General features: G+C 33.9%; 1 protein-coding gene across 2 annotated transcripts in view; it reads left to right on the top strand.

Moving 5' to 3' along the window:
- The window catches only part of LOC150075958 (uncharacterized), a 35278-nt gene extending 20668 nt beyond the window's left edge, over positions 1 to 14610 (top strand). For both annotated transcript variants that reach the window (XM_090387431.1, XM_090387430.1), the window contains exons 3-4: positions 957 to 1061; positions 14010 to 14610. In XM_090387431.1, coding sequence (XP_090243557.1) covers positions 957 to 1061; positions 14010 to 14392 — 488 coding nt within the window. In that variant the 3' untranslated portion in view covers positions 14393 to 14610. The remainder of the gene's footprint in view (positions 1 to 956; positions 1062 to 14009) is intronic.
- The last annotated feature ends 205 nt before the right edge of the window (positions 14611 to 14815 follow it).

Genomic DNA, 14815 nt, shown 5'->3' with positions numbered 1-14815 from the left:
AACTTCCACAACAACAGATGGAAGTTTATTCCATCAATCAAGCACACACTGGATAAAGGCAAACTTCTGCACATCTATTCTGCAACCATCCTTCCTCAATTTGAATTTGTGCCCCCCTCATGTACATAGTCTGAGCAAGAGGAAGAATCCCATCAGCATTGAGGTTGCTCAATCGATTCAAAGCCTTAACTTTTCACATTATATTATGTTTACTTTTCACATTAGCATTAGCATTAGCATTAGTAGAGGCATTTGATGCAAGAAAGCAAGCTTATGCAGCATCAGCCAAAAAAAAAAAAAAAAAAAAAAAAAAACCACTTCCACTTCACCCCTCTGTTCGTTCAAAATACCTGTCCAGCTGAGCCTTAAACTTATTTAGGCTATCAACCTCCACCACAAGGGATGGAAGTCTGTTCCACCAACCAACCACTCGCTGGCTAAAGGCAAATTTCCGCACGTCTATCCTACATCTGTCTTTCCTCAATTTGAATTTATGCCCTCTCAGGTGATTATTCTGAGCTAGAGGAAGAATCCCATCAGCATTGAGCATGCTTAAACCATTCAAGGCTTTATACACCTCTATCAGATCACCTCGCTGGTGCCTAGTCTCCAGACACTGTAATTTGCAAAACTTAAGCCTTTCTTCGTAAGAGCACCCCTTTGTTCCATTCACTAATCTTGTTGCCCTTCTCTGTACTCGTTCCAGCAGCTCTACATCCTTCTTGAAATGAGGCCTCCAGACCTGTATACAGTACTCTAGGTGTGGCCTGACCATCGCCTTATACAATGGAATAATCACCTCCTTATCCCTGCTGTATTATATTACTATAATGCTGTATTATCCCTACATTATATTATATTAATCACAGAAATTGAAAAATGTTTAAGAAAAGAATCTAATGTGTCTGAAATGTAACGCACGCACTGCATACATTTACCTAACTTATTTCTTATAGATTTACAGTCCCCACCAAGTAATAAGCAAAGCATTTCTGAGTTGCTTCCATTTCCCTTTGATGGATTCACACCGGTTGTCAAACCAGAACCCCCCGATGATCATGGTATGTACTGAATAATAATAAAAGGAAAAAATAAAAAAGTGTGTATGTATGTACATATGTATGTATAAACACACTAAACCCAAATCAGTTATTTATTAAAGTGTATTGATGTCATTTAGTGTGATAACTTTGCAAGAAATATTTGATCTTAATAAGCAACTTCTTGGACAGTTAATTAGTCAGTAATTATATTCTTTTCTGAAAGGTTTCTTAGAGTTTCTACAAAACTGGCTCTTTGTTAAAGTGGAATTATGCCTCTTAAAGTTGAAACTATCATTTGGTGCTATAAAAATGTTATTAATACCTTTGCCCTAAACTGTACACATCATCATTGCATGTAAAGAGGTTTCGTTGCTATTGATGTAAATTAATACTTACCCTGCTAAAAATAGACAAAAGTTTTGTTAAAAACAGACATGATTTTGCCTTGACTGATATGAATGCACCTGGAGTAACAGTTTGGTTGAGAATTCTTTCAGTTATATTGTAGGTCCATTTTTATTTGAAGAAACAGTGAATAGATTTTGACCTTAAAATTCTAAAAAACAAAGTCTTGCCAATTCTTTCTGACTGAGTCTGGAATATTAATGAATTGTTTTGGCAACAGGGTGGCGCCCTGCCCATTATCATATGGAAGTCTACAGATTTCTCAATGGGACATTTCCTCATTTGGAAGATGTTGTCGGCTTGAGTTGCTATTGAGATCACTTGATCTCGTCCCTATGCATTTCCTTCTTTGGGGCCACATTAGAGGAGGAGTGTAGAGAGTGCACCCCAAAAGTCTGTTTTATCTGAAAGAGAAAATTAAAGTTGGGATCCATTCTGTCCTATCTATGCAACTTGACCACCACTATCTCCAAGAGTGGATGCATCCCATATTATCTAGGAGTGATGTCACCAACTGGTGCATCATATATAGTTCTTCCCTTTTCCCATTGCATGAAGCCTGTGCAGTGGGAAAAGGGAAGAACCTAATGGAGTTTGAACAGGGAATGATTTGCAACACTAGGAAGGCAGGCACCAGCATCTCAGGAACTGTCGGCTGCTTGAGGGCCACAGTGAAAGTGTGGGAGGAATTATCCGAAGAGGGACAATTCCTCCCACACGATCACCCAACTTACTTGGATGAGGAAATGCTACTGGTTGAGAGTCAAGGTAAATGACAGTTGGCACATGCTGCCAGGACAACAGACAGCTTAAGTTGATGACAGACTAAAACCAGGGAACACAGAGAAATGTTTCTGAGCACACTCACTATTGTAGTGAAAGTGTGGTGGGAATAGTCTGGAGAGGGACACATGACCACCCAACATGCCAGGATAGGGAGACCAATTCTGAGCACATCATATAGTGGCTGCTCTTGTGGATAGATGACCTGTTTATGTGCTTATGTTGACTGATCATTATCGAAACTACCCACAGTGGGCACAGGAGCACCATTCCCGGACATTGAATGACTGGAAAAGAGTTGCCAGGTCCGATGAATCAAGGTTCTAGCTCCACCATTCTGATGAACAGCTATGGTCATGCTGATGAACAGGTGCATATTTGATGGCAAGCAGGTGAACAACTACAACCAGACTATATGGTTGGATGAAAATAGGCTGGTAGCAGTGGTATCATCACTGCTGGCTCATGGCATTGATACCATGCTAGGTGCAAGTGGTTATCACAGTGAAAGGCAGTAGCCCAACATTCTGTTAGGTAGGTGATCATTAGGGTTCGGATTTTTGTCCTTAAAAATGTCAAAACATGATGAAATTTAACTAAATATGACCTTAAATATGACAAAATAATTTACCTTTACGTACCATATAAATGATAATATTTACTTTATTTATTCTTTTAAAGTTGTATGACTTGTTATACAAATTTCTAACAAGTAATATAATGAAAATATCACAATTTGCAAGGTTTTTTTTTTTTTTTTTTTTTTTTAAGTATAAACATTAAAATAAAATTTTTTAAACATACAAAAACCAAAATGTATAGGCTAAGGTACTAGGCTATTAACACTTAAGTTGCTAAGTACTTTCCATAGCATTGTGATACCTGTATCTACTCCAAATGTTTTGGAGTTAATCTCCTATCATCTGCTAATATTCTTGTAAGCAGAGAAGGACCTCTCAACATCACAAGATGTGATTGGGGTAAAATTAAATGCCTTAATGACATTGGGAGCTAGAGGAAGTCCCTCAATGGTCTTACCCTCTAAAACTTGGGAAATTTTACATATGGTGGGATAAGCCCTGTTTCTAGCAAAAACTTTATTTCTAGTTTTGTTTATTAATTAATTAACTAGTTTATTAACAATTTTCTCTTTGATTTCCTCTGGAACTTGTTTCACCTTATCCTCTAGTTTTTTGAACGATCTCTATAGCCTTAATTTCACCTCCAGTTTAGTAATTGAGGAAGATAGGGAAGAGAAATTACTGTCAATATAAGGGACATCGTGGGATACCTTCTCCTTAGCAAAAATTTCCTGTGCTTCAGATATGGATTTAGCTTCCTCAGGTACCAAGTTATCAATTACCTAAAAATAAAATTATTCATGGCTTTAAATACCACGTGTTTAAGTTTTTTAACTAACCTTGATTACTGTGAAATGTTGGCCATAATACGACACAGCATCGAGCCAGATCACCCATCTTGTGATTACTGGCTCAGGTCGAAGTGGCAGATCAGGGTGCATTTCTTTTAAGAGCTGTACTCTCGAGGGCACCTTTAAGGAAGACCTTTTTAGTCAGTGATATCAGCTTGTCAAGATCTTTAAATTCTGAACACACTTGTTCTGCTACCATGGACTAAACAAATAAGATGTATTATGCTCGGAAAAAATACCTACAATGCTTTCCCAGCTTTGAGCATGTAGGCTGCCGAATCCGTTAATAAAAGAAGAAAACGATCAGCTTTTACACCGTTCATCCACAAAATACCTGAAACAAATAAGTAATTGTATATTAATTTAATTTATCATTTTATAAAAATAGTTAAATAATAAGTTTCATTTTAACCACATAGACTCCCATTCCAAAGTAGCAGTGATCAGTCAGTCACAGAGATACGGCTTACCGAGAGTTTTATTCAGAACCTTTGATGCAAGGAGATATGATTTAGATGGTCCATCTGAATCAAGCTTTCTGACAATAAAATTAGCTATATATCTCTTCCACAATCTGCCTTCACAATCGTGGTTTCATCAACTGAACCCCACACACACAGCTGCTTCCAATATCTTCGCGAATATTGTTTAGACACTGCAAGTAAGTAAGGCGCCTCCATAGCCAGGTGGGCAGGAGCAGCAGTGCGTAGCACACACTTCTTGATTAGACCAGGGTTCGAGCCCGTGCCCACCAAATACGGAGGATGTGGGAAGGTCAGGGAATGACCACCACATATCCCCGGAGCAATATGGCCTTAGTTGCTGATGATAATAACAAAACAAACATAGCAAGTAAGTAAATAAATAAACTAATTAAAATATAGCCTACACAGCATTCAGTCTTTGGTCATATAATTAATAATTTAATAAAATCAATTAGAGCACACTGATTTATGGCAGCCTTCAAGGTAATTTTTCCGTAACATTGATTCGTCAGGAATTTTTTGGGAGTAGTATTTTTCCAAGAAGCTTTTGAAGACCAGATTGTTCACTTTGTTCCAAGGAATGTTTGCAGCAACCATTGTTTGGCATAAATCAGCAAAGAATGGTCTGGTGTTTTTTGGTTTTCTGCAGTATGCAGCTGCTGTGTAGTATGCACCCCTGAAATTCTCCTTCTCCCTGTGTTTGCTTCATGCAAAGCAGTAACGTTATGCTGTTTTAAGTGAGATACTTTCGCCCACGGAACCTTAAAAAGTGTTGTTATATTTATTTAAGATTATTTATAAAGAAAAATAAATACAGAATGATAACTGGGTTATCATTGTATGTATATATTTTTCTTAACCATGGACCCCTCCCAGTACACCAGACCCATTCGTTACAATTATTTATAAAAATTATTATTATTTTCCGATTTATATGAAAAATTGTATGAAAAAACTAAATGTGCATGAGCATTAAATTTGGAATGTCCATATATCGAAGCATCCAAAAATAAAAATTATGATAGATTCCTTACCAGGTAATTAATTTACGTACCTCTTTATTGTATGCATTGCAATATATTATTTTTCCCTCTATTGTGGTATGTCTTTAGACTCTTCTTTAATCACAGAAGAAATCCATTTTCTAAAAAGCTCAATTTTGCTTGATTTTGGCTTCATTTCGCCAACAGCTGAAGTTTCTACTGTATAAAATAAGTTGAATGAATAATTCATTGAACTCAATATAAGGCGAAACTACTGTAAAGTTTTAATTATAGCTAAAATTCCACTATGGTGTCTTTGTGAGTGACTAATCAGCCAATCAAAATAACTTTGGGATTTAGCCGCTCGCGCCCGCCCACGCTGGAATGTGAAATGATTAAATGTCAATTCCCACAGTTTTTTAGAAATATACTTTAAATTAATTTGATAAATAATTTGTTGATTATCATAAGATAAAATATGAAAATTTTATGTCGACGAGTATAACATATCATATATTTCATACTTTTTTTTTGAAATTATGACCTAATGTGTAAAATATGATGAAATATGAAATTACAAGCATGCTTTTTTAGGATCCTTAGACCATGTAACATCAACCCACTAAATTTCATGCCTTTATCTAAACGAAAAATGAATATGATAAGACATAAAAATCCGAACCTTAGTGATCATAATGTTTTGACACTCAGTGTATAAATCATGTGTAATGATATGAAAATTTGACCCTACAAGATAGTGTCAAAACTGTCCTATCATTTACCTACAGTAGGACATTCCAAAATGTTCTACTGTAAGTAAATATTAAATAATGGAGAAACATTTTACACTTATTCATTTCTTACAGGCAACCTGAAATACCTTTTAGTTTATTTTTAGAATAGTTTTTTAATTTTAAATGTGTGGCATTTAAATCATCTGTAGTCACCTAGGAATAGTAGCTATTTCAGTGCTGAAAATACACCACAAAATCTATGTATGAGGTAACAGTGCATGTGGTCAAGGTCCAATTTTTTAGTGCAGTTTTGATCATTTGAAGCTTCAGTTTTTTTTTTTTTTTGTTTTGTTTTAACAGGACCAGTCAGCAGGAAAATTTGTAATTAGATTTCATAACTGATTTTACAATGTTTTTTTTTTTTTTTTTTTTTTGTATAGGGTTATTTTGCATAATTCAGTTTCTTTCTTAAAAACTTGCATATTATTTTCATGCTTCCATGTTAATAATAAAGAGGAGGAAAAAGATAAGCACTTTTTTTTTTTTTTTTAATCATCATTCATGTATGGTATTTGGTTCAAATAAAAATCCTTGGATTAAGCTAAGGTAATTACCAGCTTTTATTTTCACCAAATGAATTTGTTTCTGATTAATTTCTTTCAGATGTTGAAAAATTATATATATATATTGTAAGTTAGTATTTCTCTGTTGATATAATGGAGAATTCTAGCAATTCTAGTGAGGGTAAAGCATTTCAGATTTTTGTTGTTTTATTAATTCATTTATAGTTTTCAATTTATATATTCTACATGTGTAAGGCAAACTACTAATTAAAATTTGACTCTTAACCTAGCTGACTGATACATTGTGACATTGAAAACCGCTAAAGGTCATTCGTGGTTGTCAGATTAAAATTATGTAGGAATAGTGATTTCACAGTTCATAAGTTTTTTTTTTTTAATATGGCTTGGCTGTAGTACACTCTTGATGCTATCATATGAGTCTTCTATGACAGTTTAGTAGTTTTGTCACTTCCCACTTGTTTGGAGAGACTTGGGTCTGATTCCCATCTATGACTGGAGGAATCTCTCAAGTCCTCTTCATTTCAGGATCTAGTTAGCTAATATCAGGCAGAGGAAATAGCTGGTGCTGTTACACGAATTAAGAATGTTGCAAGAAATTGTATCTCTAATCACTGCATTCTTCACAGATATGCATTATTTACAAAACAAATTCCAGCCACATTGAAATCAGTTTTAGAAGAAGCAGTTCAAATTATAAATTTTATAAAAAGTCGGGTGTTGCAATCATGGATTTTTAAAGCTTTGTGTGAAAATATGGGTAGTCTTCACACCAGTTTACTTCTACATATGAAGTAAAGTGGTTGTCACGAGGTAGAATTCTTGCCAGATTTTTTGAATTGCGGAAAGAACTTTTAATGTACTTCACTGACGATAAATTTAAATATAAGTTATCTGACAGATTATCACACACATCATGGTTATTAAGATCTGCTTATTTAGCTGATGTATTTGCAAAATTGAATGGGTCATGTGCGACTTTAAAAGAAAAAGAAATTAATATTTTTCAAGTCAAAGATAGGTTGTCATGTAAATTAGAATATTGGATATCTGCTGTGGAACAAAATACTTTTGACTGTTTTCCAACTTTAAGTGAATTTCTCCAAGAATCTGAACTAGGCATAGATAACGAAAGCCGTAATGACATTAGAAGTCATCTTCACAGCTTATTTGAATCCCTAATTAAATATTTTCCAGATATTAAGAATGTTTTTTTTTAAGATAATAACTATATATATAGTTAGAGTTCTGTAATTTTTGAAACAGCATATAGGGATTCCACGACAAAAAATGTTTGGGAACCGCGACCTAGACCAAAAGAAATACCTAATAGTTCTGTGGTTAGGTCCAGACACGGAGTAGTAGATACAGAGCGGACTCTCCCATAGGCGATAATGTTAACTTTTTTTACATGGTAAAGCACATAGAAAGTGGAGCCATCATTGTATGAACGTGGAAACAGGCAGAACATTGCGAAGAGTTCATGGAGAATTTTCTACAGTTTCGTAGTTGTGATAGATTTATCACAGCTGCCTGTTATTTAATATAAAATTACTATATTACTAAAAATTACTAAAAATTACTAAATTACTATTATATAAAAATAATAAAATTAATATAAATTACTATATCAATTCACTGATTATTAGTATGAGATACTCGTAATTAATTATTATTTCTATACAAAAAAGACGGCTGAATAACGAAATATAAACTTAGTAAATATTTCGATAATAAATAAATAATGGTTGTAATAGCCGTATGGGAATGCTGCAGATGTTTTTTTCTTTCCTCAATTCAAATCCATTTATTTTCGTCCCTACGTTTTTCTCCCCCCCCCCCTTTTCTCCTTTTTATACTATATATTTATTTCTTCAGTGCAATTTACTTATGTTAATTGGTTATGGTAATTTAAGTAAAAACATAAGTAAATTACTTATGGTAATTTACTTATGTTTTTACAAATATATAATAATTTAATAAACAATTTTTTTTAATACAATGGCCAGACTTGGCTAAAATGCAGCCTAGAAGGAGATTAAGTTGCAATAAACATTACTAAATACAGAATTTTATGTACACACTACTGGGTTCAGGTATGTAATAATAAAAGGTTTCAGTACAGTGAGACAGATGCACTGGTCTCACTATACTGAAACCTACTATAATTACCCACAATTTTATATACAGTAGTATATATATAAAAATTCTTTATTTATTAATGTTTATTGCAACTGGCACACATTGACTGTCATCTTAATCTCCTTCTAGGCTGCATTTTAGCCAAGTCTGGCCACATTATATTTTAAAATATTACTTATTTGATCTTAACTCCGTAAATCTACATCTGGTCCCTTTGACTAACCTCAACTCCTGTTTTAGGTTTCGATTTAATGAACTGAACTCCTTTTGACTTCAATTTTAATTTTTATTTAATTCTTTTCCTTTCTTTATTTATTATTTTAGGCCTGGCATCCTATGAAACGAACTCTGCATCATTTAGCTGCTAACTAGAGCCACTAATATATATAAAAATGTTTTGTATACTACACAAAAATACAAAGAATTTGGAATCAATGGAAAATTTGGGGCACAATTATCTGTGACTAAATTTTGACTGCCTTATTACTGAGTTAGTTATCTTTAACAAAAGTAATTTAGCATTTTTCATATATATATAAATGAATATTAAATGTAACTCATTAAAGGTAATGTTTAAAAAGTTACATAGGATATATTCAGTTGATGAAATGGTTTCAGTAAATGAAAGATTAATAAGTCAGGTATGACAGATACACCTAAAAGTGCAAAGAAGCATTACAGGATGCAAGAGTATATATAAGTTGTATTGATGTATTGAATTAAATTTGCATAAATGGATGTGAAAGTTACACAAAGTGCCAGTAACTAGAAGGGTGAGGATAATTGAAAAATAATTGTAGTAAATATGTGAAACAATGTTAATATCCTAAAAGTTATGATGAATTAAGAAAATTAATGGGCTGAATTACTAAGCCAATAGAAGGTTGGAGAACTGTAAAGTAAAATTAGTACAGCAAACTATCAATAAACCAAAATAAAAGTAAACAGTGGTACAGCTGTCATCAGATATGGGGGGAACATATTTAGATAATGGTTGAATATAGGTAAGCCAAATGTGCTTCATCTGATGTCAGCTGAAACAAATATTGATACACGATGACAGCTGTACCACTTTCTACTTTTATTTTTGTTTTATTATTGCTGTACTAATTTTACTTTACAGTTCTCCCACCTTCTATTGGCTTAGTAATTCAGCCCATAATTTCCTTAATTCGTCATAACTTTTAGGATATTAACATTCTTTCACATATCTACTACACTTCTTTTTCAACTATCCTCATCCTTCTAGTTACTGGCACTATGTGTAACTTTCACATCCATTTATGTATACTTTATTCAATATATTAATACAAACTTATATATAAAGGCATATTGATTTAAGTCATAAAATTAAAAACAAGACTAAAGACTTGTATGTCCAGTACAAGCAACAAAACTAAATAAATTAATAATAGTAATAATAAAGCAGTGTGTCACAGTCTTTAATACAATCCTTGATTTCATAAACTGTAAAGATGCTATGACATATATTCCATGCTGTTACCAAGAGATAAGCTTTGCTTCCTTTGCTAATACAAATATTAGTATCTTTCTTACAACTCTAGCATCAAAATTCAGATAATTTTGATATTGGAGTTTTAAGAAAGGTACTGATACAGGTAAAGACTGAAACATGCTTATGACTTTCTTGTGGACAGTTCACTAGACTAAAACAAGTGGGAGCTATCATCTAGAAATATCTAGATTTAAATAATTTAACTATTAGATAAACCATTACTTCGATTAATATCAATACATTATTCATATTAATTAATGTAATAAGTTATGAATTAGTTATTAATTACCTATTAACAGTATTTTTTTAACATTTCATTAATTAAATATTTCCTAGTTGTATCAATTATTGCGATAAATTACCTTAAATGTTCTTTTGGAAATCGGTGGAATCACACTCCAGCTTTGTTACAAGAGAAATACTTCTTTCTTTTTCTCAGTACTTATGAGCATTCACAAATGCAAGTCTATTAAGTTGCAATGCGTTACCAGTGGTGGGGGGCGTCGCACGAACCAGTTTCACAACGCTATCAGGCAGTGATAATCCAGAACAAATACCACACACCAAACAGGTGTACAGAAACGCTTAGCGAAGTGCTTGAACCTTCGAAACAAAAAGGAAAAAAAAAATAAAAAAAAAAAGACCCGTGATGTCAGAGACAATTACACAAATAATTATAATAACGATAAAAGCAAGGTAAATCGAACTTGCTATGCTCCATTTAACACTAATCAAAAACAATAACGGCTTTATTAAAATTGGGCATGCGCATTAGTACTTTGTGTATTTTGACAGCCGCTTTAGTTCCATGTTCATACAATGAGGGCGCTGGGAGTAAATAAGGGGAGTGTCCACTCTGTATCTACTACTCTGTGGGTCCAGACAACTTAATAAGAAATGTTAAAACTGTGAACTACCTCGAGCTAGTAGTTCGTGTGGTGTCCGACAGATGTCGAGTATCGCTGTTTCCCTCGAAAATTTAAAATATTCCACGACACACAGTTTGGGAACCGTTGTTTTATGCAATAAACATTTAATTCCATAATTATTTTCGCTATCTTTTACATGGTATACAGTTAAAAAGGTATTTTTAAAATTCTTTATGGACATTCCTGAAGGTCAAGGACCAATTATAATTTTTCCTATTGATTATTATATTCGATTAATCCGTTTCCGTTTTGCGCAATGCACTTGGGGGGCGAATTAATCGCGTTCATTGAGGTCAGCCTGTACTAGCATGCTAGGTGGGTTATAAAAACTTCCAGGATGTCTATTCCTCACAACGTTTAGCCAGTCTTCCATAAATTCTGCCGACATCCATCCATTTTTTTGTGCACGCACAATAACATCTTTGGGGAAAATTTCGTTCTTCAGTATGGTTTTTCTATTTAAAATTAAATATGGTGGCAACTTTTGACCATCAGCGGTGATGCATAGCATCACAGTGATACACTGCTTTTCGTAGCCCGTGCATATAATCTTGATTTCTTTAGCACCTTTAGCGTTGGCTGTGTAATTTCGAGGCATATCGAAGAAGACCGGGGTTTCATCAGCATTTCCAATTTGACTAAACTCAGTTTCTTTTTTTTCCTTAATTTCATCACCTGTCGCTGAAAGTTAATCAGCTTCTGTTGAAAGTCTGCAGGAATTTTTTGACAGATGTTCGGCACTTTAACGATAATCCGCTATGACGCATGAGTCTGTCGCACCAGCCGCGACTGAATTTAAAAATTATTTCCTCTATTCCGAGGCACTTGGAAATTTCTCTGTCTTTCACTTGCATGTCTTGTCGAGTGATGGGTAATCCTTTTGCGCTGGTCTCCGTTACAAAACGTATCACAGCTTCAACGACTTGTGGAAATCTTCCTTTCTTAGGCCCTGTAAAGCACTTGGTTGTTGCTTTGCACGAAAATATGGAATTACGATCATTTCTCCAACAACGAACATTTACTTCACTAATGTCAAAATGTCAACCCGCAGCTCTCTTTCCATCTTCTTTTGCATACACAATAACTTTTTGTTTCAATGCGGCTTCGTAGTGCAATCTTTTTGACATTTTAATGTGCAGTAAGGGATCAAAATTAACGAAATACAGTAACTCCACTTCTTACATACTTTCAAAGATACAAACAAAACTTCCCAGTTTTCGCTGAATGAGCTCCACTGTAATGAAATAACAGTGGCTTCACATTTCAAAAGCACGTGAAATCAACTACGCCACTTTATTCTCCAATGGAATTGGAGAATGCGATAACGGTCAAACTTGGAGGCAGGGTTTTCACGTAAAAAAACGTGTGGTGCTGTGCAAAGCGCGGGAAAATTCTAAAAAAACTGTGTTTGTAAGATGCCATCGATTCTAAGATGCACCCCGTTTTTAGAGACGTTTATAGGGGGAAAAAGTGTTTTAGAATCGAAGAAATACAGTATATGATATCAAAATTATTTTTTGAATTCAGTTCCTTTGTGACCACATCATAGTATCCGATCAAATTTGTTAAACAAGCCTTCCTCTTTACAAACCCATACTGTGTCTTAACTATAACTGCAGACTTGTCTAGATGGTTCTGAAGTGCTTCTTTAACCAGTGACTGCATTATTTTCCCTGAAACAGAAATTAAACTAACAGGTCTGTAAATACTCATGTCACCCTTTGATCCCCCTTTGTGAATATGGGACACAATTGTACATTTCCAGCCCATGAGGACCTTCCCTGAGGCCAAGGAAGGTTTCATAACTAGGGTGAAGATTTTGTATCCAGTTATAATTTTAATATAACTGGATAGATCCCATCCACCCCAGGTGCCTTTCTTATATTTAACTTCAACAATTTCTCCTCCACTTTGCTCTCACTTATTACAAAATCATTTAGCTCTCTGTTTGATAATATTCTGGCATCTCCTTTCCTAACGATTCCTCTTGTGTGAATGTAGCTGCAAAATACTCAGTTTGTCAGCTACTCAGTAGGATCATCAACAATCAAACCATCGATAACAAGTGGTCTAATCTGATTTACCCCCTTCCTTCTAGAGTTTACGTAAGTAAAGAAGTCTTTTCTGTTTTTCTTTGCATCCTTTGCCAAAATTTCTCATAATCTGCCTTTGCTTGTATAACCTCCTTTGTGACTTGATTACAGACTAGCTTATATCTACCATAGTCTTCTGTGTCACCTGATAATTTATATGTATCCCATGCATTTTAATTCTCTGCCACAAGTCTCATTAGTTCATCTGACATCCATTTAGGCCTAAACCTTGAACAGTATTTCTTAGTTGGCAGTGGAAGAGCCTAGTAGCTTCCAAGATTGCTTCCTTGAATGCATCCCATTTAGAATTTGCTGTTGGTATTTATATATAATGTGTGCCATTATTCAAAAAGCTATTTCTGTAATTGTTTCTCTATTGCTGTGTTACTAGGTGTGCATTGGTGCATTACTACACATTAGGTACCATCATGTGTACATTGATACATGGTGATACCTAAGTAATTTATTTCTAAAATATAAGAAAATATAAGAAATGCAAAGGTATCACTGCTATAAATCCAAAAATAATTAGTTGGATTCTTTCCCTTTCTCTTAATGCTCACTGTGAGCAATAGTAGTAGTATTAGAAATAGTGAAATGATGCCAAATAAAAAATCTGCCAACTTCATTTGCTCATCCCTTTTAATAACTTGGTCAATCCTTTAAATTTATTCAAACTTTCTGCTTTCACATGTTTTTAATTCCATTACAATGTAGATATTCTTTTTATAATTATTAAATGGTATGCATTATTTAAAGAAAGTTTGTAATAAATACTGATTTAAAAATAAAATTTCAAAAATCCAGTTAACCCTAATATAGCAGTTGTAGCATTGATAATTTATTTTATCTCACTTTTAATAGTTATGATTTTTTTTAACAGAAACATCAAATGCTGAAGTAAAAGATTTACAGAACCTACCGAACTGTGATCCTTCCCTGTTAAATTCTGTTGAAGTGGCTATATTAAAATTACTAGAACAGCAGGATAAACATTTTCAGCAGTTTATGGAATTTGAAAAGGAATGTTGGAGGCAGGAATTGGAATATAAAGAGAGAAGACTTGAGTTGGAGGTTGCTCAAGAGCAGGAGAGAATGAGACGGCGAGCAGAAGCCCAAGAATGGATGAGGAAAGAGAGACATACCTTGCTTGTGCAAATAACTGAACTGATAAAAAGGTTAGACAATTCTTCAGGAACTCAAAGAATGAATAGTGGTGTAAGCAACCTCAAAACAAATGATTTAAACTTTAAAGGTAGTAGGTAACAATGATTTGTATCCTGTTACATGTACATGCAAGATGCCATTCTCATTGGAAGTTTGTATAAGATGGCTCTTGTGATCACCAACATAAAAGATGTTGGAAGGTCTGCTCGATATTCCTTAAATTATTTTCTCACTACTTATAACAACTAGTTATTGGCAGTCCAGTTTAAAAAATGACATATCCAGTAGTGTACAAAAGAACATCAGTTATGCAGCTGTGAAGGGGCTTTGAATTTCATTTCATTAAAATTAAAATAAATTCATATTTTTATTATTTATTTCTGTGTTTATTTTTAGATCATAAAAACAAAGTTGACTTCATTTTATGATCCCCAGGAAGGGGAAAAAAAAAAAGCATGCATCTATCCAGTTATATTTAAGGTACAATTGACAAAATATTAGTGATAATATTCAAAAATACTA

Source organism: Mastigoproctus giganteus, chromosome 13, assembly GCF_048544385.1.
Source record: "Mastigoproctus giganteus isolate SK-2022 chromosome 13, ASM4854438v1, whole genome shotgun sequence".
Taxonomy (NCBI): domain Eukaryota; kingdom Metazoa; phylum Arthropoda; class Arachnida; order Uropygi; family Thelyphonidae; genus Mastigoproctus; species Mastigoproctus giganteus.
Note: the sequence above shows the minus strand (reverse complement) of the source record. Positions and strands in the feature narration are given on the sequence as shown.